This window comes from Pseudorasbora parva, chromosome 14 (genome assembly GCF_024679245.1).
Source record: "Pseudorasbora parva isolate DD20220531a chromosome 14, ASM2467924v1, whole genome shotgun sequence".
Taxonomy (NCBI): domain Eukaryota; kingdom Metazoa; phylum Chordata; class Actinopteri; order Cypriniformes; family Gobionidae; genus Pseudorasbora; species Pseudorasbora parva.
Genome location: NC_090185.1, coordinates 8109481 through 8132300, shown reverse-complemented (window position 1 = coordinate 8132300; position 22820 = coordinate 8109481). Strand labels below are relative to the sequence as shown.

Below are 22820 nucleotides of genomic sequence, written 5' to 3'. Positions count from 1 at the left end.
CTCCCAAGCAAGATGAACACAGCGATCATACGTGCACACTCACACCACAGCACACCTCACTGTGAACACGGCACTCAGGAAGGGAACCCACCACCACAACACAGGAAGATGCTGGTCATCTGCAGCTAGCTGCCTCAATTCTGAAGGGAAAAAAAATGAAAATCAAAAAAAAAGGACAATTTAGAAATTAACTAAACAATCATAAATCATACAAATGATGGAACACTAAATTCACAAGAAAATAACTAAATTCACAAAAACCAGTCCAACCCATCGGAGGTGCCGCATCCAACAACCACTTATTGGTGGACTGGAAACAAAACACAAATTACAGAAAAGAGAATTTAAACCACACACACACACAATAAACCACTTGAAAATCAGATTAATAAACAGATATGCATATAAACTACGTACATCAAAATAAACATATAAAGCAATATAATTTAATTGCAACCAAAGTAAACACAAAGACAATCAAACGACTGGTGACAGTTAAATGGCTGACTGTTTATTGCAAGCCATTCATGGCTTTGAGTCACTTTTGTTACTCACGAGTGTTGAGTTTCACTAAAAGTCGAAGCACCACGTCACAGGCCCAGAACGGCGGGTCAGCTGATCCTGTACCACTGAAAATGCTACAGACATGCACATGTAAAAAAAGAATGAAACGCTATGGTGCAGCGAACCCCTCAAACTGCAACAGACGAGTAGATACGCCGATTGAAAGCAGCAGTGGGTCGTGCACTCACTCCCCTCATGTCCCAAGAGCAATGGAGATCAGTATAAAAGTGCCGATGATGTAAAGCAGAGCAGAAACGCAGAATTCAAACGTCCGTTTAATTAAGACCAAAAGCCCACTGCAACGTCCTTTGCACGATGACCTAAACCACCTGTTGTTTAAGACAGCATAAGACAGGTTTAACGACCAAGCCCCAAACATTGATACAGTGAAACCAAAACCCAAGCCTACCGGTTATTTGGCGACTCATACAACACAGAAAATGCGGGTTGCACGGGTTTCCATAGAAACGGCTGTTGCCGAAGGCATCCCGAAAAGCTCCTCAGTCCACCCTTTAACAAAATAAAACCCTGAAACCCTGTATGCTGGCCAAACAAAACAGATCACAACGCAATCTCGGACAGCAGTTCCTACCTCTCAGACGTTCACACACGCCCCGCCGGAAGTACGGTGGCTCGCTCACAAACGTGGAGGAAGACGCACACACATAGCGTCATTGTGACCACTCTTATATGCTACCAGATAAGGAGACTCCTCCTACCAACAACGTGCATACTGCTACAGTCTACCCCCCGTTTGTTATCGTCGTCCCGACGGAAAAACATCTAAAAAAAGGTAATGGCCCCTCCCCACAAGGTTCTAGTTCCACGGCCTAAACAAAGCCATGACGGCATTAGCCCCACATACAGGAGAGTCTGCAGCCCCTACAGCTCGCGGTAAGTGATGCACGTTAGAATGTTGACCTGCCCCTACTCGTCCTGTTCGCCGTGGAACCACCACAGAAGACAATCCTGGGGAAGATGGCCCTATCGAAGGTAATAAGCTGGGGGTGGCCTCTACTGCAAATCCTACCCCAAGATCATTTTCGAGGAAAGCAGTGGGAAGTGCTGTTCCCAATTGGGACGTACTCACAGTGGCTCCGTCACAAACAAGCGTCGGGGCCTCCGATACCACATAGGCCAGATCCCCATCTTCCAGTTCTACCTCGGTCTCCAGGGGAACCGGTGACTCATCCACACTCTCGGGGAGGTCAACCGATGCTGCCTTCCCTTGGGCTCGAGGCTTCAAGGCCGAACGATGGACATGCCGCACCTGACTCAAGTCACTCACTGGGGCTACTGTATACACTGACCCACCAGTCTGAGGGACTTTAACTACCTGGTATACAGTGGAACTCCACAGATCATGAATCTTGTGGCGACCCCGGACCCCATAGTCTCTCAGGTAGACCAACTGGCCCTTGCTCAATGGTAATTCCTTCACCCGTTGATCATGTCCCGCCTTACGGCGGCTTGCCACTACCTGTAGCCGTTCTCGAGCACCCTCAGCAGCAACCTGCAGCCGTGCCTGATGTTCCTCCATCCACCTATGTACTCGACCTGCCACTGGTTCTTGTATCTGGCCGAGCAAGAAATCTATAGGCAACCTTGGCTCTTGCCCAAACATTAACAAGTAGGGCGACTCACCGGTAGCCTGGTGGGGAGTGGTGTTATAACAAAACAGCACCTGTGGTAGGCAGGATGCCCAGTCCCGCTTTCTTTCCATGGGCAAAGTCCGCAACAAGTTATGTAAGGTCCGATTAAATCTTTCACACTGACCGTTACCGGCTGGATGGTACGGAGTGCTACGAGATTTACCCACATTATAGAGACTGCACAACTGCTGGATCAAGTTGGACTCAAAATTGCGGCCCTGGTCGGAATGAATCCGCCCAGGAACCCCAAACTTAAAAAACCACTCCTCCACCAAGACCCGAGCCACAGTCCCAGCCTGTTGATCCCAGGTGGAAACAGCCACCGTAAATTTACTGAATACATCAGTCATTACTAAAACGTTCTCCTGCCCGGCCTGAGATGGCTCCAACACCGTAAAATCGATAGCCACTATTTCATTTGGGCGGGAGCATAGACCGTAAAAAATATGGACGACTCGACATCATCCGTTTCCGCTTGTCATATTTGAAGCTTTCAGGCAGCCTTGCACGGCGCGGACATCTTGGGACCGAGTCTGCGCAGTAGCGATTTCGGGACCGGAGTTGCGCAGTAGAGCGCAGGAAGTAGAGCAGGAAGTACAGTCGCGATATCAAAAGCCCGCCCACACTCTCGCAGATGCAGAACAATTAATTATGTTGGTGTGAAATAAACAGTTATGGAAATGTAGAAATTAAAGCTAAAGCTCTAATCTGCCCCCAAAAATTTCGAAAAAAGTCTGTTAGTGCCTCAGTGACAACTTCACTCAGAGAAGACGTCAGTCTCAGCTGTCAATCATGACGTCACACCCCCCGTTTTTATAGCATCAAATAACTAACTCAAACTAAACTTATTTTTAAAACGAACACCTGAAATGAAATCATCGTGATGATAACTGCCTCCAGTGACATAAACTAACTTTGGGGGAAATTTTTTGAAGTGATTATTTTATTATTTAGTTTGCCTCGCGTCCATTAGAAATCACAGAGGGGCGGCTATACTGGGACCGGTCACCGGGGGGCGATCGAGGCGCGAAAGCTTCAGTAAATGAGAGGGAGACTGCAGGCTTGGGCGGGAGGCCAACAAATGCCCCATGTAACTCCGGACAACTGGTGCAACATCTTTGGCCTGCTGACACCGCTCGCACTCCTGAATCCAGCGGGTCACATCAGCTGACATCCCCGGCCAGTAGCCCCGCTGCCGTACTAACTCGAGAGTGCGTTCAATGCCTTGATGACCATGGTGCTGATGTAATGAGGTTAACACCTCTGAATGCAAAGTTACCGGCACTACCACCTGAAGTACCACCTCCCCTCCGTCAGGACGGAAGGCCCTGCGATACAATAGACCCTCTTGTTCTACTAACCGGTCCCACTGGCGAAGGAGTGTAGTCACTGGCTTAGGCAAGAGTCGACGTTCTTGTGGCCCTGGACATCTCCCTTGCCGCCAAAACCTCAAGGCTTCCCCTATAACTGGGTCTGCCTCCTGCAGGGCCCTAATGTCATGTGCAGAACGGCCCGGAAAGACCTGTACTGCACTCGACGTAGTCACCTGCACTGGTTCAATAACCACAGCTCGCCTCAACAGCTCCGGTACAACCACCCCCAACGAATCACTACTGTCAAGCTGTTGTCCCACAGGATTTATCCGTGAAAGTGAATCAGCATTTTGGTTACTCCTACCTGACCGGTACTGAATCTCAAAGTCAAATGAGGCCAATTCCGCAGCCCACCTCTGCTCTGTAGCACCCAACTTGGCCGTGGCCAGATGACTCAATGGGTTATTATCGGTGCGAACAATGCACTTATGTCCTAACAGGTATTCTCTGAATTTTTCGGCCATGGCCCACTTCAGTGCCAAAAACTCAAGGCGCATGGAACTATACGTTGCAGTGTTTCGCTCAGCCGGCCGAAGGCCGCAACTAGCGTAGGCAATAGGTCTAACTTTACCATTAACCTCCTGCGAAAGCACTGCCCCAAGCCCTGAGTAGCTGGCGTCGACCTCCAATATGAAAGGTTGTGTGAAATCAGCATACGCCAGGACCGGTACTGTAGTAAGCTTATGTTTTAAGGCCTGAAATGCTTCCTCACACTGCGGGGACCACACAACTGCCAACTCCTGACTGCGCTTACCTGACTTACCCCGAGTTAATTCAGCCACTACTTTGTGTAGCGGGGCTGCCAGTTTAGCGAACCCCTCCACAAAACGCCTATAGTAGCTGACAAACCCCAAGAAGGTTCGCAACTCAGACACAGTCCCAGGACGTGGCCACTGAGCCACGGCCTCAATCTTACTTGGGTCAGTCGCCACGCCCTGTGCCGAAATCACATGCCCCAAATACCTTACCTCTTCACGGAAGAACGCACATTTCCCCAGTTTTACTTTAAGGCCTTCGGCTCTCAAGCGACCCAGTACCATCCTCAGTCTCTGCAGATGCTGTTGCACCGACGAGGAAAACACAATGATATCGTCAAGATATAACAAGACAGACTGGTGCCGCTGGTCACCAAAGAGCCGCTCCATCAAGCGTTGGAACGTGCTTGGCGCGTTACACAGGCCAAAGGGCATGCGATTCCACTCAAACAACCCGAAAGGGGTGCAAAAGGCAGTCTTGGAACGGTCAGATTCAGAGACAGGGACTTGATTGTACCCACTGGCCAGATCTAAGGTGGAAAACCAGTGGGCCCCTGTCAATGAATCCAACGTTTCCTCAATACGAGGCAGCGGGAAAGCGTCCTTGCGTGTTTTGGCATTGAGCTGACGGTAGTCCACGCACATGCGCAGGCTACCGTCCTTTTTCCTAACCAATACAACTGGTGAGGCGTATGGGCTGCAGCTCTCCCGTATAACTTGCGCTTCAAGCAACTGGCTAATGTGGGTCTTAACCAACTCGTACTCTGATGGTGGAATTCGTCTGTAACGTTGTCGAACTGGAATATCATCTGTCAGGGGAATCTCGTGAGAGAGAAGGTTAGTACAACCAAGGTCTCCTTCGTGCATTGAAAACACACTTTGATACTCACGAAGGAGAGCCTTAACCTGCTCCTGTTCTTCTGCTAGTAGCCCTCCTAAATCAACCAGCTCAATCTGTTCTGACACTGACGGAATGGAAACATCACAGGAAGCTACCACAGCTGTCACTGACGGGACTTCAGTCAGTCCAGCAGGTAGACCTACCAAGTATACTTCCCTCAACTTCCCTACAACCGTAGCGGGATAGAGCACTACATCAACGGTACCGACATTAACTATGGGCACCCGAACAGTACCCCCACTCACTTGCACCAAAGAAGGTGAGGCCAGAAGTCCTGCAGGCAAACCAGTCTCGGGGGGCTCAAATAACACTGTCTTGCCCGCAAGCAAAGACGAACACGTTGCCGTCACAAATTTCAGAGTACCGGCTGAGATACGACACACACTACGCCCTCTTACCTTTGCATTACTGCCGCAACCTGAAACAACTTGACACTCTTGAAATGCCCGCCTAATTTCCAAATCCTGAGCAACAGATGGCAATTCAAACAAGGTGGATCCGTGACGGCCAAAAAGCTCCCGGAAGCAGCGACTGAGGACATTCATTCCCAGGATGCCGGGAATGTCAGTGCCACCACCAGGGGGATCACGGACCACCAACACCCCACAATCAGAGACTATACTACCACACAATTCGATATCTAATTCAAGATACCCAATATATGGAATTTCAAGTCCGTTAGCCGCACGTAGCTGCAGCCAGTGACAAGAGCGCAACCGATCCTGGCCCCATGGCTCAAACCTCAACCTAAAACAGGTTTCTGTAATGGTTGACACCATGGAACCAGTATCTATTAAACAGGGTACCTGAACACCCCCGATGTTAACAATAAGGTGTGGACATGAAGAAACTAAACGGGATGCCGACCCGTCATTATTAAAAACATAAGAGCCACGTGCGCTCCCTACCGAACTGTGGCTCCGCAGCCCGGTAGGAACTAGTTTTCCGAATAATTAGGACCGGACAATGGCCTTGGTTCACCAGACAAAGGAGCAGTAAAGGGGCGCGACAGAGGGCGAGGAGGACAACGTTCCCCGTCGCATTCTCGCGCAAAATGACCTGGTTGTTGACACCTCCTACAGATCAATTGAGCCGGATGAGACGCACGACCACGTGAAAAAGAATTTTGGTTACGGGCTGTATTTTGGTTACGGGCCATAGTTTGGGTGAGCAGATCAATCTGCTGTTGCTGCCGACGCAGCATCTCACGTAGTTCACTTAATTCAGATGATTGATCGCCCCGAACCGAACTTAAACCAGGACTTCCCCGAACCTCGTACTGAATTCCACTTACCAAAGGGACTGACTGACTTCGCCCCCTAACACCACCTGGCATTCCTTCCCTTTCCCAGCGGATCGCATCCCCCCGAACCTCAAGTAACGTTACAGTGGGCTGGCGTCTTATTAATTGTTTTAATTCCCTACGAAGCGCATTATCCAACACACATTCAACAAATTGATCCCTCACGACGATGTCAGCATTAGAAATAACATGTGGCGACTGACTTTTCACCCTCTCAAAAAGACTCAGCAAGGCCAGGGAAAACTCTAACAAAGTTTCTCCCTCTTGTTGCCGCCGAGAAAAAAAGGTTTCCTGTAGCGTGATATACGACTCTACACAACCATATACCTCGCGCAACGCGGCAACGATTTTGTCTGGATCACTCTTATCAGCATTTGACCGATATTTAATCTCGTCTCGAGCTTCACCCTCAAGATGATCGTACAGGAAAAAGGCCTGCTCAGCGGGTGTCATATTACGCAAACGCATGCATGCTCGGGCTTCTTCAACCCATTCATCAATACGAATGCCCAACCTGCCATTAAAATTTGGACAACGTCTATCTCTTGGAACAAACACGAACCGCTCAACTACACTGGCACCTGGATCAGCTGACCGAGGCGTAATAGGCGGCGCCGTGCTAGTAGAAGCTGCGCCAGGATCAGCCGGTTCAACCACTGCCTGTTCCTGCCGCAGTCTCTCGTTATCTGCCCTTAATTGGGCCACTAAATCCCTCATCTCCTGTAACTCATTATCCATGATGTAAACAGGATACTCACCAGTCAAATGCCACAGCACAGTCACCACCGTTCTGCAAAACGAAACACAACAACAAAAACAAACAAAAAAAAAAATCCCAATGTCTGAATCTGAACAACAGCCGAATATACCCTGCCGACTGTACGCCAAATGTGGCAGTTATGAATGAATGTTCGCAGAGGGGTTCAATACATTTCTACAGGACGCCAGACCTGGATATAAATAGACCCCGAAATGAAGATTTACATAAACACCAACTACGCCACCCCGAGTGATCTCATTCCCGGGGAACAATCCTTAATAATTGTGAGCAAAGCTCACAGGTTCGTTACGGCTGAGTCAGGTATCAGACATGGGTTGAGTACAAAAAGAGATAACTTTATTTAAAACCCATTAACGATTTCAACACACAAACACTAATCAAAAAGGACAACAACAAAAAAATACCACTTCAGAATTGGAGGCGAACACTCCCAAGCAAGATGAACACAGCGATCATACGTGCACACTCACACCACAGCACACCTCACTGTGAACACGGCACTCAGGAAGGGAACCCACCACCACAACACAGGAAGATGCTGGTCATCTGCAGCTAGCTGCCTCAATTCTGAAGGGAAAAAAAATGAAAATCAAAAAAAAAGGACAATTTAGAAATTAACTAAACAATCATAAATCATACAAATGATGGAACACTAAATTCACAAGAAAATAACTAAATTCACAAAAACCAGTCCAACCCATCGGAGGTGCCGCATCCAACAACCACTTATTGGTGGACTGGAAACAAAACACAAATTACAGAAAAGAGAATTTAAACCACACACACACACAATAAACCACTTGAAAATCAGATTAATAAACAGATATGCATATAAACTACGTACATCAAAATAAACATATAAAGCAATATAATTTAATTGCAACCAAAGTAAACACAAAGACAATCAAACGACTGGTGACAGTTAAATGGCTGACTGTTTATTGCAAGCCATTCATGGCTTTGAGTCACTTTTGTTACTCACGAGTGTTGAGTTTCACTAAAAGTCGAAGCACCACGTCACAGGCCCAGAACGGCGGGTCAGCTGATCCTGTACCACTGAAAATGCTACAGACATGCACATGTAAAAAAAGAATGAAACGCTATGGTGCAGCGAACCCCTCAAACTGCAACAGACGAGTAGATACGCCGATTGAAAGCAGCAGTGGGTCGTGCACTCACTCCCCTCATGTCCCAAGAGCAATGGAGATCAGTATAAAAGTGCCGATGATGTAAAGCAGAGCAGAAACGCAGAATTCAAACGTCCGTTTAATTAAGACCAAAAGCCCACTGCAACGTCCTTTGCACGATGACCTAAACCACCTGTTGTTTAAGACAGCATAAGACAGGTTTAACGACCAAGCCCCAAACATTGATACAGTGAAACCAAAACCCAAGCCTACCGGTTATTTGGCGACTCATACAACACAGAAAATGCGGGTTGCACGGGTTTCCATAGAAACGGCTGTTGCCGAAGGCATCCCGAAAAGCTCCTCAGTCCACCCTTTAACAAAATAAAACCCTGAAACCCTGTATGCTGGCCAAACAAAACAGATCACAACGCAATCTCGGACAGCAGTTCCTACCTCTCAGACGTTCACACACGCCCCGCCGGAAGTACGGTGGCTCGCTCACAAACGTGGAGGAAGACGCACACACATAGCGTCATTGTGACCACTCTTATATGCTACCAGATAAGGAGACTCCTCCTACCAACAACGTGCATACTGCTACAACAGGATATAAACGAGGATTTCGTAGAGACATGGGTTACCACATTTGAAGAGGCTGTCAGGCTCTGTAAAATCATACCTCACAATGAGGTGTAAGTTTAACCCCTGGGACGCAAGAGCTGCCCTATAGACACACTATGGTGAAGACGCGACCCATGAAACAGGAAGTGCTCGTGTGTGTTTTTCCTACTATGGGAACTTGCATAGAAATACTTTATTAAACATAACTCTGGATCACAATGTCAGAGAAGTGGGAGGTGGGCTTATTTAACTCATGCAACCAATCAGTCTCTCAGGATCATCGTGAAGCTATCAAGCCATGCCCTAGCAACCATTAAGAGCACCCTAGCAACTGATCCTATAAACTGCCATTATAAAGGCCCAGATGGATATCTTTGCAGCAGTGTCATAGAGATGGACGTGGGCTCGTTTGACTCAATCATTCAATCTTAATTATCTTCTTGGACACTCTGTAACAACACCCTAGCAACAATTGTCAAGCTCCCTAGCAACAAGTTCCATATTTGAAGAGACCAAAGGGGATATCTTTGAATAGAAGAGTCAACTAGAAAGATTCAGGAGCAACAATAAAAGCAAAAAGTCCATCATGATAATAAAGGCCCATGAACGGAGATTTGGTGTTGGAGATCCAAAATGGATTCCTGGGCACACAGAGACTGTGGCTTGACCACTTTCTTATAAAGTGATGCTTGGTGATGGGAGATTGGTCCGAAGACAAGTGGACCAAATTCATGGCTGGCAGAAATTGATTGTGAATCTTTCAGAGGACATGGACTGTAGATATTTCCCTGATAACTCTGATCTGATAGGTGCTAAAGAGACTGAGGAACCGGGGGCTGAGGACATTTCTGGTGAAACCAATCCCTTTGAAACAGCTGGATTCCTCTCCAACTTCTGAGAGGACCACTGACAGGAACAAATCCGTTAGCCCTGTTGTGAGACGGTCACCTAGAACCAGGAAATTGCCTGGTCATCTGAAAGATTATGAACTGAAGTGAGAAAAAAAGTGAAATGTTGTTGAAAGATTGTGATTGTGAAGAAAAATCTGTGCACTGTGATGGGTTTTGGGTGTGAAAGTAGGTTTCCACTTCATGATGGTGAGGTCATTTTTTATTAATTTAATTAATTAATTTATTTATTTGGGGGGGGGGGTAACTATGGTGGTTGTATAATAATGCATAGTATTGTGATTTATTATGGAGGAAATATTGTCAACGTGGGTGGAAGGAGATGTTATAGAGGGAGCTGTTGTAGATTAACCTGTAGGGGGCAATCTAATGCTGTTCATCTTGGCTTAAAAGTAGCAAAGAAGAACTTGTGTGCACATGTAATCCACCTGTGATGCCATCGTGTACTGCTGGCTGCTGCTGCTTTCCTTGACTAAAGGACATTCTGAACAGATCTGTCTCATGCAAGGTATTACAGACTGAAAGAACTATTTAAAGTCCACTATACCTGAAGCTGGTCTTATACACCATCCATCATACTGAAATAGAGGAAGAGTTATTGGCTGTATGTCACTGTGTGCCATTTCTTTGGGCCTGCATGATCTTGCATTCTTTGCTTCTTGAAAACATACTACTATTCACCATGTCTAGTGACTACACACGAGACATGTTGGTCTGTGCTAAACCACTGAACCGATACGCTGACGGTTGCCACCACCAGTGCCCTTGAGCAAGACCCTTTACTCTGTGTTGCTCCAGTGGGATTGTCCCTGTGATAAGTGCACTGTAAGTCACTTTGGATAAACGCATCTGCCAAATGTGTAAATGTAAATTAATACAGGGGCATAATACCAGAAATACATCATATGATTGGTCAAATGCGAAGACCACAAGTAAAGAGTGAGGGAGTTGTTTGGCCTAAAACTGAGGTAAATTTTGGTAACTGTGCTTTACATAAAATACATAGAGAGATATCAAAGAAAACCCCAACACAGTACAAATACAGCTTAAAATTTAGGCAGATGCCTGATCTAAAAGATGTAGCTTTACTTTAAGTTTGAAATCATGTATGCTTGTTAAAGATCTCAAAGATAATGGAAGACCATTCCAAAGCTTCGGACCGATAACAGCAAATGCACGGTCCCCTCTTGACTTCAGACGGGAGCGAGGCTGGGACAAAATACGGGTACTGGAGGACCGTAGACACCTACCGGGCGCGTTCACAGTCACGAGTTCAGATAAATAGGAAGGGGCAAGACTGTTTAAGGCTTTAAAAACAAACATCAATATTTTAAAATCTACCCTGTAAGGCACAGGCAACCAGTTTAGCGACAGTAAGATTGGCGTAATGTGTTCACGTTTGCGGACCCCAGTTAAAAATCTGGCAGCAATGTTTTTGGACCATTTGAAGCCTTCTAATCGAAAATGCAGGTAATCCTGCATATAGTGAATTACAATAGTCAAGACGGGACAGAACGAAGGCATGCAGAACTCTTTCAAGCTCAGTTGAAGTTAAGAATGACTTGGCTCTAGTTAGCAACTTTAGATGGAAAAAACACGATTTAACCGCAGTGTTAATATGTTTGTCAAGCCTAAAGGAGGAGTCCAAGGTAACACCCAAACTCCTGACTGTAGGTTTGATCTCACACTGTAGGTAAGCCAAATTTTGAATGGTTTTTACATTATCTAAAGAGGGTCTAAACACATAGCCTGTTTTACTTGCATTCAAATGTAAAAAATGTGCGGACATCCAGGATTTTATTTCATTTAAACATGCAAATAAGGTTTCTAGACCCTTTGTGTCAGTACGTTTAAAAGGCAGATAGATTTGAGTATCATCTGCATATAAATGAAAGGCAGGGGTGGTAAGTAATCAAGTAAAAATACTTTGATACTTTACTTAAGAAATTTTTTTCAGGGATCTGTACTTTACTTGAGTATATTTTATTTGCATCTACTTTTACTCTTACTCCACTACAATATTAAAGGCAAAGTTTACTTTTTACTCCAATACATTTCCCCATGCATGTCCAAGTATTAAGTATTTATTACACTTGATTTCCAAACCGGTCTGGTCGGTCATGGATGATCCAGTCGGGTATAGACTTGGAAAAGCTGACAAGTCAGGTTTGCCACACTTACGTTAGCTCAGTGTTTCCCCAACTTTTTTATTTTGCGGCACACAATTTACTATGAAAACATCAGTAACATTTTACAATCCAGGTGCACTATTATAATTCATGCCTAACTAATGCACAGATAATCATGAGTTAATGTATTACTAATGAAGAACTAAACCATTTATTAATGATTACTGCATCAGCAACTAATGAACATTCTCTATGATTAATAGATTAAGTAATATATGAATTGCTATTAATTAAATATGACATCAATAATTCCCTAATAACATATTACATTAACTAATAATGTAAATTCATGTATTCAAAGCCATGCATTCCGACTCTCGGTTGTCTGTTTAATTAATCATTAATCAAAACAATTGGCAAAATTATAGTATGACTTTACTTGAGCCCCTTTCACACTGCGATTCCGGCAAATACACGGAAAATGCGACCCGGGCCGCTAGATTTGGTCCATTCACACTGCCAGTGAAATACTATATGTGTATATGTGCACTTTCACACACAACGCTTAACGGTCCCGGGTCGAGTTGACACGTGACATCCGGATGTGACGTATAATGGCGAGCGATCTCAGCTTCAGCGCGGATAGTAAGGATCTCCGTGGTCTCGACTTGTGTCCAGTTTGCGCACATTTCTGCTTGTTTAATTTTTGTTTCTTTTGTATACGAACACTCTCTGCGTTTAAAACACCGACGAGCTCTTCTGGCACTGCAGGGTTGTATTATTGAAAAAACAAGCTCTAGGAGTCTCACGATAACTACGTACACGTTGCGGCATTAGTTTCGGCTTTTGTTCACACAGCGCTCGTCCCGGGTCGAATACCGCAATATTACTAGGTCCCCGACCCGGGTCGAATTCGGTAATCAATCCCGGGATGTGGTTGCTTTCACACAGAAGGCGACCCGGCAATGTTCCGGGAATATTGCGGGTCCGACGTGCAGTGTGAAAGGGGCTTTGTTGAGGCACATGACTATTAACTAATTGTTACGTAATATGTCATTGTGGTTATGGCTTTTGAATTAATTTTGAATTAGTTAATAGTATCTTGCTCCTCATCTGTTTTATGGAGCTAATGTTATGGAACATGTCTGTTTTAAGTTTAACCCCTATACTGCTTTAAGGTGCTTCATTGTCTCTTATTAATTGCAAATCTAACAAATTCTTAATTGCAGAATCTAATCTTATCATTTGTTCAATTAAAGCATTGCATATCAGTCCCAAAAGATTTTATCTGCTTAATTATTGATATTTACAGTTAATTTGAATATTTACTTTTTACTTTCGGTACTTGAGTACGTTTTAAATCTGATACTTTTGTACTTTTACTCAAGTGATGTTTGAATGGAGGACTTTCTACTTTTACTGGAGTATTTTTTTATTTAGGTATATATACTTTCACTTGAGTATAACTTTTGAGTACTTTTACCACCTCTGATGAAAGGACACTCCATGCTTCCTGAAAATAGATCCGAGAGGTAACCTATATAATGAGAATAAGGTAGGAGCCAAAATGGAGCCTTGCGGAACGCCACAGGTAATAGGGGCTACAGACGAAACAGAGCCACCAATGCCGACTGAGAAGGTCCTATTTGTAAGGTAAGACTTAAACCAATTGCGAGCATTTCCTCGAATGCCCACAATTTTTTCAAGACGTGATAGTAAAATTCCATGGTCGACAGTATCAAATGCTGCACTCAGATCTAGTAGAATTAAAATGACAGAATCCCCCAAATCAAGAGATAACAAAATATCATTCAAAAATCTTAATAAAGCAGATTCAGTACTCTGGAACCTCCTGAAACCAGACTGAAATTTTTCGAGAATACTGTTCTCATCAAGAAAGCTCTGTAACTGCAATAATACAGTTTTCTCAAGGATCTTTGACATAAAAGATACATTTGAAATGGGTCTAAAATTTGATAGATCAGCAATGTCCAGGTTATGCTTTTTCAATATAGGTTTCACCATAGCATGTTTACAAAGGGCAGGAACATCACCTGAGAGAAGGCACTTATTTATAATGGTCAAGATCCAAGACCCAATTTTATGAAATATTTGTGTGAAAAACCATGTAGGCACAATATCCAGAGATGAACCAGAGGACTTGAGCCTAAAAACTATATCTGTTAAGCTAGACATAGTAATAGGCTCAAAAGAGTTTAAGAACTTAATGGCCAAAGGAGTATCCAGGGGAACAAGCTTACCGGGCTTGTTAGATGACATATCAAATGTTTAAAATTAGAAAATGTATAATTTTAAGGGAAACATAAGTTGATTTTAAATTTCATGGCATCAACACATCTCAAAAAAGTTGGGACAAGGCCATGTTTAGCTCTCTTCTTTTTATATCAGTCTGGAGACTGAAGAGACGCGTTGCTCAGGTTAGGAACAGGAATGTTGTCCCAATCTCGTCTAATACAGGCTTCTGGTTGCTCAACTGTCTTAGGTCTTCTTTGTCGCATCTTCCTCTTTATGAAGCACCAAATGTTTTCTATTGGTGAAAGATCTGGACTGCTGGCTGGCTATTTCAGTACTCGGATCCTTCTTCTACGCAGCCATGATGTTGTAATTGATGCAGTATTTGGTCTGGCATCGTCATGTTGGAAAATGCAAGGTCTTGAAGATCCAGGAAGACCGGGGCATGAAGATCCAGAATGCTTCTGAGGGTGTTATTATAATAGTCCACTGAGTCCATGGGTGGTAGATGGTTTACAGAAAGGAGATGCTGGATATCAGATGCCATAGTCTCTAGGTTAATGTTTTTTTAGATTTCTGAAGCAGATTTGGCGTTTGGGCTTGATGAGGCTGGACAGTGAAGACATCTTCATGGAGATGGCCTTATGATCAGAAACTCCCAGATCATACACCAGAAGATTACTGAGATAAACAGAATTTGTAATGACTAGATCGAGAGTGTGGCCTCTGGTATGAGTGGGGGCATCGACAAGTTGTGTCAGGAGTCGAGTAATTGGAGGAATTCTGCTGCGAAATGGCAGGTTGAAGAGTTGACAATAAATATTCATATCTCCAAGTACAATGATATTAGCAGACATTGTACAGAAGGTTGAAAGAAGATTGGACATCTCTGGGATGAATGATGAGTTTGGTTTGGGTGGCCGGTAAATAAGAAACATCGTAGTGGAAAAAGGGTGCTTACATTTTTACATTACATTTGTAAATGATTGCATTCCTTTTTTATTCACATTTTCTACAGTGTCACAACTTTTTTGGAATCGGGTTGTAAAAGGCATATGTTGAATAAAATCATAAAATAGTATCACTCAAGTCCTAAAGTAGTGGAAGATTGCAATAAGATAATTGTTTTTCCACCCATTTGAAGGGGTGATATTCATCAGGGCTGTGAAAGTATGCTGAGATTGTATGTTTGTATGAATCCACACACATATGACACGTGCTCTGAATATATGAACTTACACATCATGACACACACATTAGGGGTGGAGCTTACAGTGCTGTGATGCTGTTTTAGCTTCTTTACAGATGGATATATAATTACACCACTAATGATCAGAGTAGATATCAGTCAGAAACATCAGTAAACTCAATTATCAGTTCATCTCAATATTAATTTCATGTTCATATTGGAATATGGCTGAATCTGAAAATAAAGGCTTTATTTGAGGGTTAGGTGTGATGTCGGACTCAGCCTTCCTCTAGTGTTCAAAATATGTTATAGTTTCATTTCTGAGTCTTTCAGCGGCTTCCTTTGGGAACATCCCTGCACATGTAACATCAATCTTTGATCCAGTCTTAAAATATATAATATCTGTTTATGAATACTCAAATCAAGTTCAGAAATAACGTTGACTCTTTTGTTACACCGTTAAATTAACATTTAATATTCAGTTGATTTATTGGCGTGACAAATATTTGTACATTTATATCTGTGGGGATGCTGCATACATAAGCCTATAGTCTACATCAAAATGAAAACAGTAACATAACATCAATTAAGCAATATAATTAAAGAAATGTGACATTGATGGCATTACAGAATAAAAAATATATATTTTTAAGAATGTTCCTGGTTTTGGCCACCAGATGGCTTTAATACACCAGATTCAGATTATTAACGTTTACACTCCAGTTCTCAGAGGGAATAGGTAAGCAAAGCTTCACAATCAATAAACAATTAGACTACATTTTAAAACTGCAATATATATCACTATATATTTATGACATCTGTTCAGTTTTCTCCGTTTTAGCTCATGTAGCTCTGACGTCATTGATCAGAAGAACAGCAGCAGCCGCAGCAGCCACGCCCATCAGCGCAGTGACGACCAATCGGAGCACAGCTTCAGCAGAATCACAGGAGTGGGCGTGGACTTCTGAAAAAACTAAAAAACAACAACAAAAATCAAAACAAAACAAATGAACAATTATAAAACATGAGTGTGGTTCCCTTTCAAGGGCGCCTTTTTGTGATTGTGTCGTGAAGCACTCGTGAAATCAGTCCAATGGCGCGCCTGTACGTCACAGGTGGGTGACGTCATTGACCAGGAAACTATAAAGCACCGCTGAACCAAATGTTAGCTTCTGTTGTCTGCAACAATGCTGTCTGTGTGAAATTGTCTTTGTCTATTTATTGTTGTTTGTCAAAAAAAAAACATATCGACGAGAGTATAATGGCGAGCAGACAGCATTTTGGATCGTGTGTTTGTTTAGGAGGAGCATGCACTGACGGTCAGCTCTAGTCAAACGGAGCTGTCAGTGTTCATTCATAAAATCCCCGACGTGTAACGAATGCAATATCGAGAGTCTCTGCTCCTGTTGGCTTTGATTGGTTCTGCGCAGATTTTCCGCATGCGTGGGGAATTGAACAGACAGGAATTTCTCTCTCTCTCTCTCTCTCTCTCTCTCTCGTCATTTCCGGCGCGTCCGTGTGAGCGAGAGCAGTACGAGCGTGGTTTAGATTTTGTTTTTTCCTTTTGGAATACCTTTAGTCATTTTTTTGTTTTGTTTTGTTTTTTTTGTTTTTGGTATTTTTTTTCGTTTAGATCCGTGTGGGCCGCGTGCTGCCGTGCTTTCCTCACGGCGGACAGCATGGCGGCCCCGCGGTCACAGTTTTTGAACAAACTCACGCGGCGCCATGGAATAAAAATAACGGCCGCAGTGAGTGTGGAAGACTGCTGTTTGGCAGTCGAAGAAATTGTTGGACATGAACACATTGTGTCAGCCTCCAAGATGAACAGTGCGACGGTAATCTTCCTCAGTTCTGTTGAGAAAGCTAATGCCTTGGTTGAGACTGGATTAACCATTGATGAACTTTTTACTCCTGTCCTCCCTCTTTCCATGCTTTCGAAGAAAGTACTTCTTTCTAATATACCGCCTTTTATAAGTGATGAGACATTAGTAGGAATACTTTCTCGATATGGAAAAATTGTGTCACCTATCAAAATGATACCGATCGGATGTAACTCGCCCTTGCTAAAGCATGTGATCTCATTTAGACGGTTTGTCTACATGATCCTTAAAGAAGAAGAGGAATTGGAATTATCTGTGCATCTAAAGGTGGATGAATATGATTATGTAATCTACGCCACAACGGAAAAAATTAAGTGCTTTAAATGTGGAGAAGTGGGACATCTAGTTCCTGCTTGTCCAAATAAAGACAAAAACAATCTGACGGCCGCCGATGGTGAGGTGGCTCCGGCCGAGACGGTAACCCCAGCAGTGACGGAGACGGAGACGGACACGTCGATTAACAGAGTGACTGAGAAACCGCCGAATGGAAGCGCGGAGGATTTGGCAACCGAAGGGACGGAGGAAAAAATCGGCGCTGAAGATACTTTACTTGACACGGACATCATTAGAGAAAACAACAGTGAGTTTTCAGCCTCACGGGCGAGGATACCGATCGATGATAGACTAGAAATGGAGACGGAACCGAAGAGCTTTAAAATCCCAATGAAAAGGAAAAAACTGGGTGATTCTCAAGCTGTTAGAGCAAAGAAGGCAGATGTGGATGATACGAGTACTGAGGATGGTATGGAAAGTGGCAGTGAGTCCTCTGACTCGAGCGTAAGTTTTTCTCAAACTGATTTTCGGAACACTTATGAAGCAGACGACATCAAACTCTTTTTGAGAGCTACTAAAAATAAGAGAGGGGTATGTGTTGAACAGTTTTTCCCTGACTATAAACAATTTGTGGACAAAGCAAGGATGTTTATGTCGGAGGGACTGTTTACAAACAAAGAAGTGTACCGACTAAAGAAGATAGTGAGGAAACTCACTTCTGACTTTGCTGAAGATGGAGACGGAAAGGTTTAAAAGAGACATGCTTAATGTGATGGGTATCTGCAATTTGATAATACTTCTCCTTATATCTTTCATGTGTGAGGTTAACATCGCTACTATTAATGTTAACGGAGCAAGAGATATGAGGAAAAGAGCTACAATTTTCGAGTTACTGAAACAAAGGAAAGTTGATATAACGATGCTGCAAGAAACACATAGTGATATTAAGAATGATGCTGATTGGGCAAGAGAGTGGGATGGGCTGTCCATCCTGAGCCACAATACCTCACTTAGTGGTGGTGTGGCTTTTCTTTTCTCCAAAAAATTCACTCCAGACACATACCAGGTGGATGAAATAATTAAGGGCAGAATGCTAAAAGTTAGAGCTATTTTCGACAAAATGTCTTTTGTTTTCATTTGTGTGTATATTCCCACAGCTTGTGTGGAGAGAATGATATTTTTAAATTCACTGTGTTCTGCTTTACAAGAATGTAATGAGAATGACTATCTTGTCTTGGGTGGAGATTTTAACTGCACAGAGTCCAACTTGGATAGGAATCATATTGAAGCCCACATGCCTTCTCGGAATCGCTTAATTCAACTTTTAAAAACACATGAGTTATGTGACATTTGGAGACAACTGAGTGGGCTACAAAGGCAATATACATGGACTCATGTTAGAGACAATGTTATTTCCCTTGCCAGACTTGACAGGTTTTATTTTCTTAAGCATCAATGCAATATTGTGAAGAAATGCATGATTACTCCCATTGGTTTTTCTGATCACAGTATGGTACAATGCAGTGTTGTGGTTAATCCCTCCAAACCAAAAAGTGCTTATTGGCAGTTTAATAATAGTCTGCTAAGTGACAAATATTTTAAGGAAATGTTTAAAGTTTTTTGGTCTGATTTTAGAAATGCAAAAAGCTCTTTTAACTCTTTGCGGCAGTGGTGGGATTTCGGGAAAGTCCAAATAAAGCAATTCTGCATACAATATACTCAAAATGTCACAAAAGAGACTAATTCAAATATGAATATCCTGGAGATCGAGATTTTAAAACTCCAGGAATTGGCGGAAATAACTGGCGATCATTGTTATTTGGATTCTTTGTGTAGGAAAAAAAAGCAGTTAGCTGATTTACTGGATTTTAAAACGCAAGGGGCTCTGATCAGGTCGCGGTTTCAAAATTTGAATCAAATGGATGCTCCGTCTAAATTATTTTTCAATTTGGAGAAAAAAAATGGGCAGAGCAGAATAATGCATTTCTTACGTTCTGAGACTGGAATTTTACTGACTGACCCTGCTGAGATTCGAAAAAGAGCAAATTCGTTTTATGAAAAGTTATATAAGAATGAGCTTGGGGCTAATTTTAAAGAAAATAGCAAGTTTTTCGATAATTTACCCCAATTGTCACAGGAAGCTAACACTGAAATCTCAAACGCTTTGAGCATGGGAGAGGTTCATAAGGCCCTCCAAGAAATGGAGGTTGGAAAAGCCCCGGGAATTGACGGTTTACCAGTTGACTTTTTTAAGTGTTTCTGGTCAGTACTGTGCAGTGATCTGCTAGATGTACTAAACGAGAGTTTGAAAGAAGGTCAATTGCCCTTAAGCTGCCGTAGAGCAGTGCTAACCCTCCTGCCAAAAAAAGGCGATTTAACAGAGATAAAGTGCTGGCGACCTGTTTCATTGCTCTGCAGTGAATTCAAGCTGCTTTCCAAAACTTTAGCTAATAGGTTGTCGGGGGTAATGGACGGAGTCATCCATCCTGATCAGACGTATTGCGTTCCTGGTAGATCCATTTTTGACAATATATCCCTGATTCGTGATGTCTTCGAGATTTCCAGGATTTTCAATTTGGATTGCGGCCTAATCTCTCTAGATCAGGAGAAGGCTTTTGATCGAGTTGAACACTGTTACTTGTGGAGAGTTTTGGAAGCTTTTGGTTTTAGTCAGACCTTCACTAATTTAATTAAAGCTCTCTACAGTGGGGCCCAGAGTTTGCTTAAGGTGAATGGCAATTTGTGTGCTCCTTTTAGTGTTTGCAGAGGAATCAGGCAAGGATGCTCGTTGTCTGGTATGTTGTATTCATTGGCGATAGAACCTCTACTTAATCAGATAAGGACAAAATTGCAAGGTTTTACTTTACCGATTAATGAGGGTAGAATAGTTTTGTCAGCATATGCTGATGACGTTATAGTGATGGTTAATGGACAAGAAGATGTACAGGCTCTGTCAAATATACTTACAAGTTTTAAAAATCTTTCTTCTGCAAGTGTAAACTGGGGAAAAAGTGAAGCCTTATTTTTGGGTAATGGGTCAAATGAGAAGCCAAAACTTCCTGAAGGTTTAAACTGGGAGAAAAAAGGTTTCAAATATTTAGGTGTGTTTTTGGGGGATGAGGCAACAATGCAAAGAAACTGGGAAGGAGTCTTGGAGAAAGTAAAAGGGCGTCTGAACAGATGGAAACGTTTGTTGCCATTAGTATCCTATAGAGGGCGCATTTTAATAATTAATAATCTAATTGCTTCCTCTCTATGGCACAAGTTGAATTGTGTTGACCCTCCTCTACAACTACTCACAAAGATACAAGCTCTGTTAGTTGATTTTTTCTGGGATAAAATGCACTGGGTACCACAGAGCATTTTGTTTTTACCAAAAGAAGAGGGCGGTCAGGGTTTAGTGCATTTACAGAGCAGACTGGCAACTTTTCGGTTACTCTTTGTTCAGAGGTTGTTATTCTGTCCTACTGAGTGTAAATGGCGTGCTGCTGCCTTTGTTATTTTGCGTAAATTAGAAAATTTGGGACTAGACAAAACACTATTCTTAATGAACCCTGGTAAAATGAACTTGTCTACGTTGCCCGTGTTTTATAGGAACCTGTTTAAAGTTTGGAGTCTTTTTAATTTTAAAAAAAACTTGTCACCTTCCCTTCATTGGCTTTTAAAAGAGCCTTTGGTTTTTGGATCACGAATGGATGTATCTACAAGTATTTGCATTCCAGGTCTTAACAGGTCACTAATTTCTAGTGGAATTTTCACTCTAGAGCAGTTACTGGAAGTGACTGGGACTGATTTTAGAAATAGAGATGCACTGGCACAGAGACTGGGTTTTAGGTCAGTTCGCATAATTGCACAATTGTTACTAAAATGGCAAGCAGTACTCTCCTCAGATGAAAAGATGTTACTTGAGGAATACCATGAAGGACAATCTAAGAGAAACTTTACAGATTCTTTTCCTGAATTGCTAATTTCTTTGAATTTGAGAGATGTGTATGGTGTTTTTTTGGATTCTGATGATCTGTCTGATGCAATGTTTTCTTCATGTACAGGTAAACCTTTGTATAGATATTGTGTGAAAGCTTTCTGTAAAAAAACGTTGAACATGAGAGTTGATACTCCGTGGCGTGCGTATTTTAATTTGGACCCAGGAAAAAAACCTGAAAGGAGGACAATTTACAAGCCGCCTTTAGCCAAAAAAGTAGGAGATCTACAGTGGAGAATCTTACATGGGGCTATCGCTGTTAATGCATTTATTTCCATTTTAAATCATGAGGTTGAAGTTGGGTGTCCTTTTTGCAAAGAGAAAGAAACTGTTTTTCATGCCTTTTTAAATTGTAACAGATTGCAGCTTCTGTTTCGTCTGTTAGGAGACATTTTCAAAAAATGCAATGAGGTTTTTTCTCCAGAGGTTTTTATCCTGGGGATTAGGTATGTTGCAAAGAAAAAGTTTTTATGCCAGTTGTTGAATTTTGTGTTGGGCCAAGCAAAAATGGCCATCTACATCAGTAGAAAAACAAAGTTTGTTTCAGGACAGCGCAATGGTCTTTTCAAAAATGGTAAAGTCAAGAATCACAACTGATTTTAATTATTATAAAATGGCGAATGACAAAATCACGTTTGAAGGTATATGGTGTTGCAAAGATGTTTTGTGTGTTGTAATTGATGATGATTTGATTTTTACTTTTTAAGTGGTAGAGAATATGTGAATGTGAGTGCTGTATTACACTGTTGTACCCCCTATTAATTGGAATAAAGTGTTGTAAAAATCAAAAATCAAATCTCTCTCTCTCTCTCTCTCTCTCTCTCTCTCTCTCTCTCTCTCTCTCTCTCTCTCTCTCTCTCTCTCTCTCTCTCTCTCTCTCTCATGATTGTGTGCAAACTAATTAGGCCTATGTGTTTTCAGACTATGGTTCCCTTTGTAAAATTTAGAACCGTGGTGGAACCTTGAAAAATTAAGTGACAGATCTGTTCTTACTATCCTGTTATTTATTAGGCTAGTATATAATTCAAGAAGAAATAGGAAAGTCACAAGGCTAAAATCACTGAAATTTAAAAAAAATCATCAAAATAAAAACAGTGATCTGCATAAAAAATAATTCCTTCAATGT

General features: G+C 42.6%; 2 protein-coding genes across 2 annotated transcripts in view; both read right to left on the bottom strand.

The window, feature by feature from the left end:
- Nucleotides 1-22820, bottom strand: part of LOC137040007 (SLAM family member 9-like) — a 228083-nt gene that overhangs the window by 74347 nt on the left and 130916 nt on the right. The gene's annotated exons all lie outside the window — the stretch shown is intronic.
- LOC137039405 (uncharacterized) lies at nt 5439-8713 on the bottom strand. Its single transcript, XM_067414722.1, has 2 exons — nt 8312-8713; nt 5439-7896 (listed from the first exon to the last, which is right to left on the bottom strand). The coding sequence occupies exon 2, from the start codon at nt 7284-7286 to the stop codon at nt 6183-6185; it is 1104 nt and encodes a 367-aa protein (XP_067270823.1). The 5' UTR covers nt 7287-7896; nt 8312-8713; the 3' UTR covers nt 5439-6182.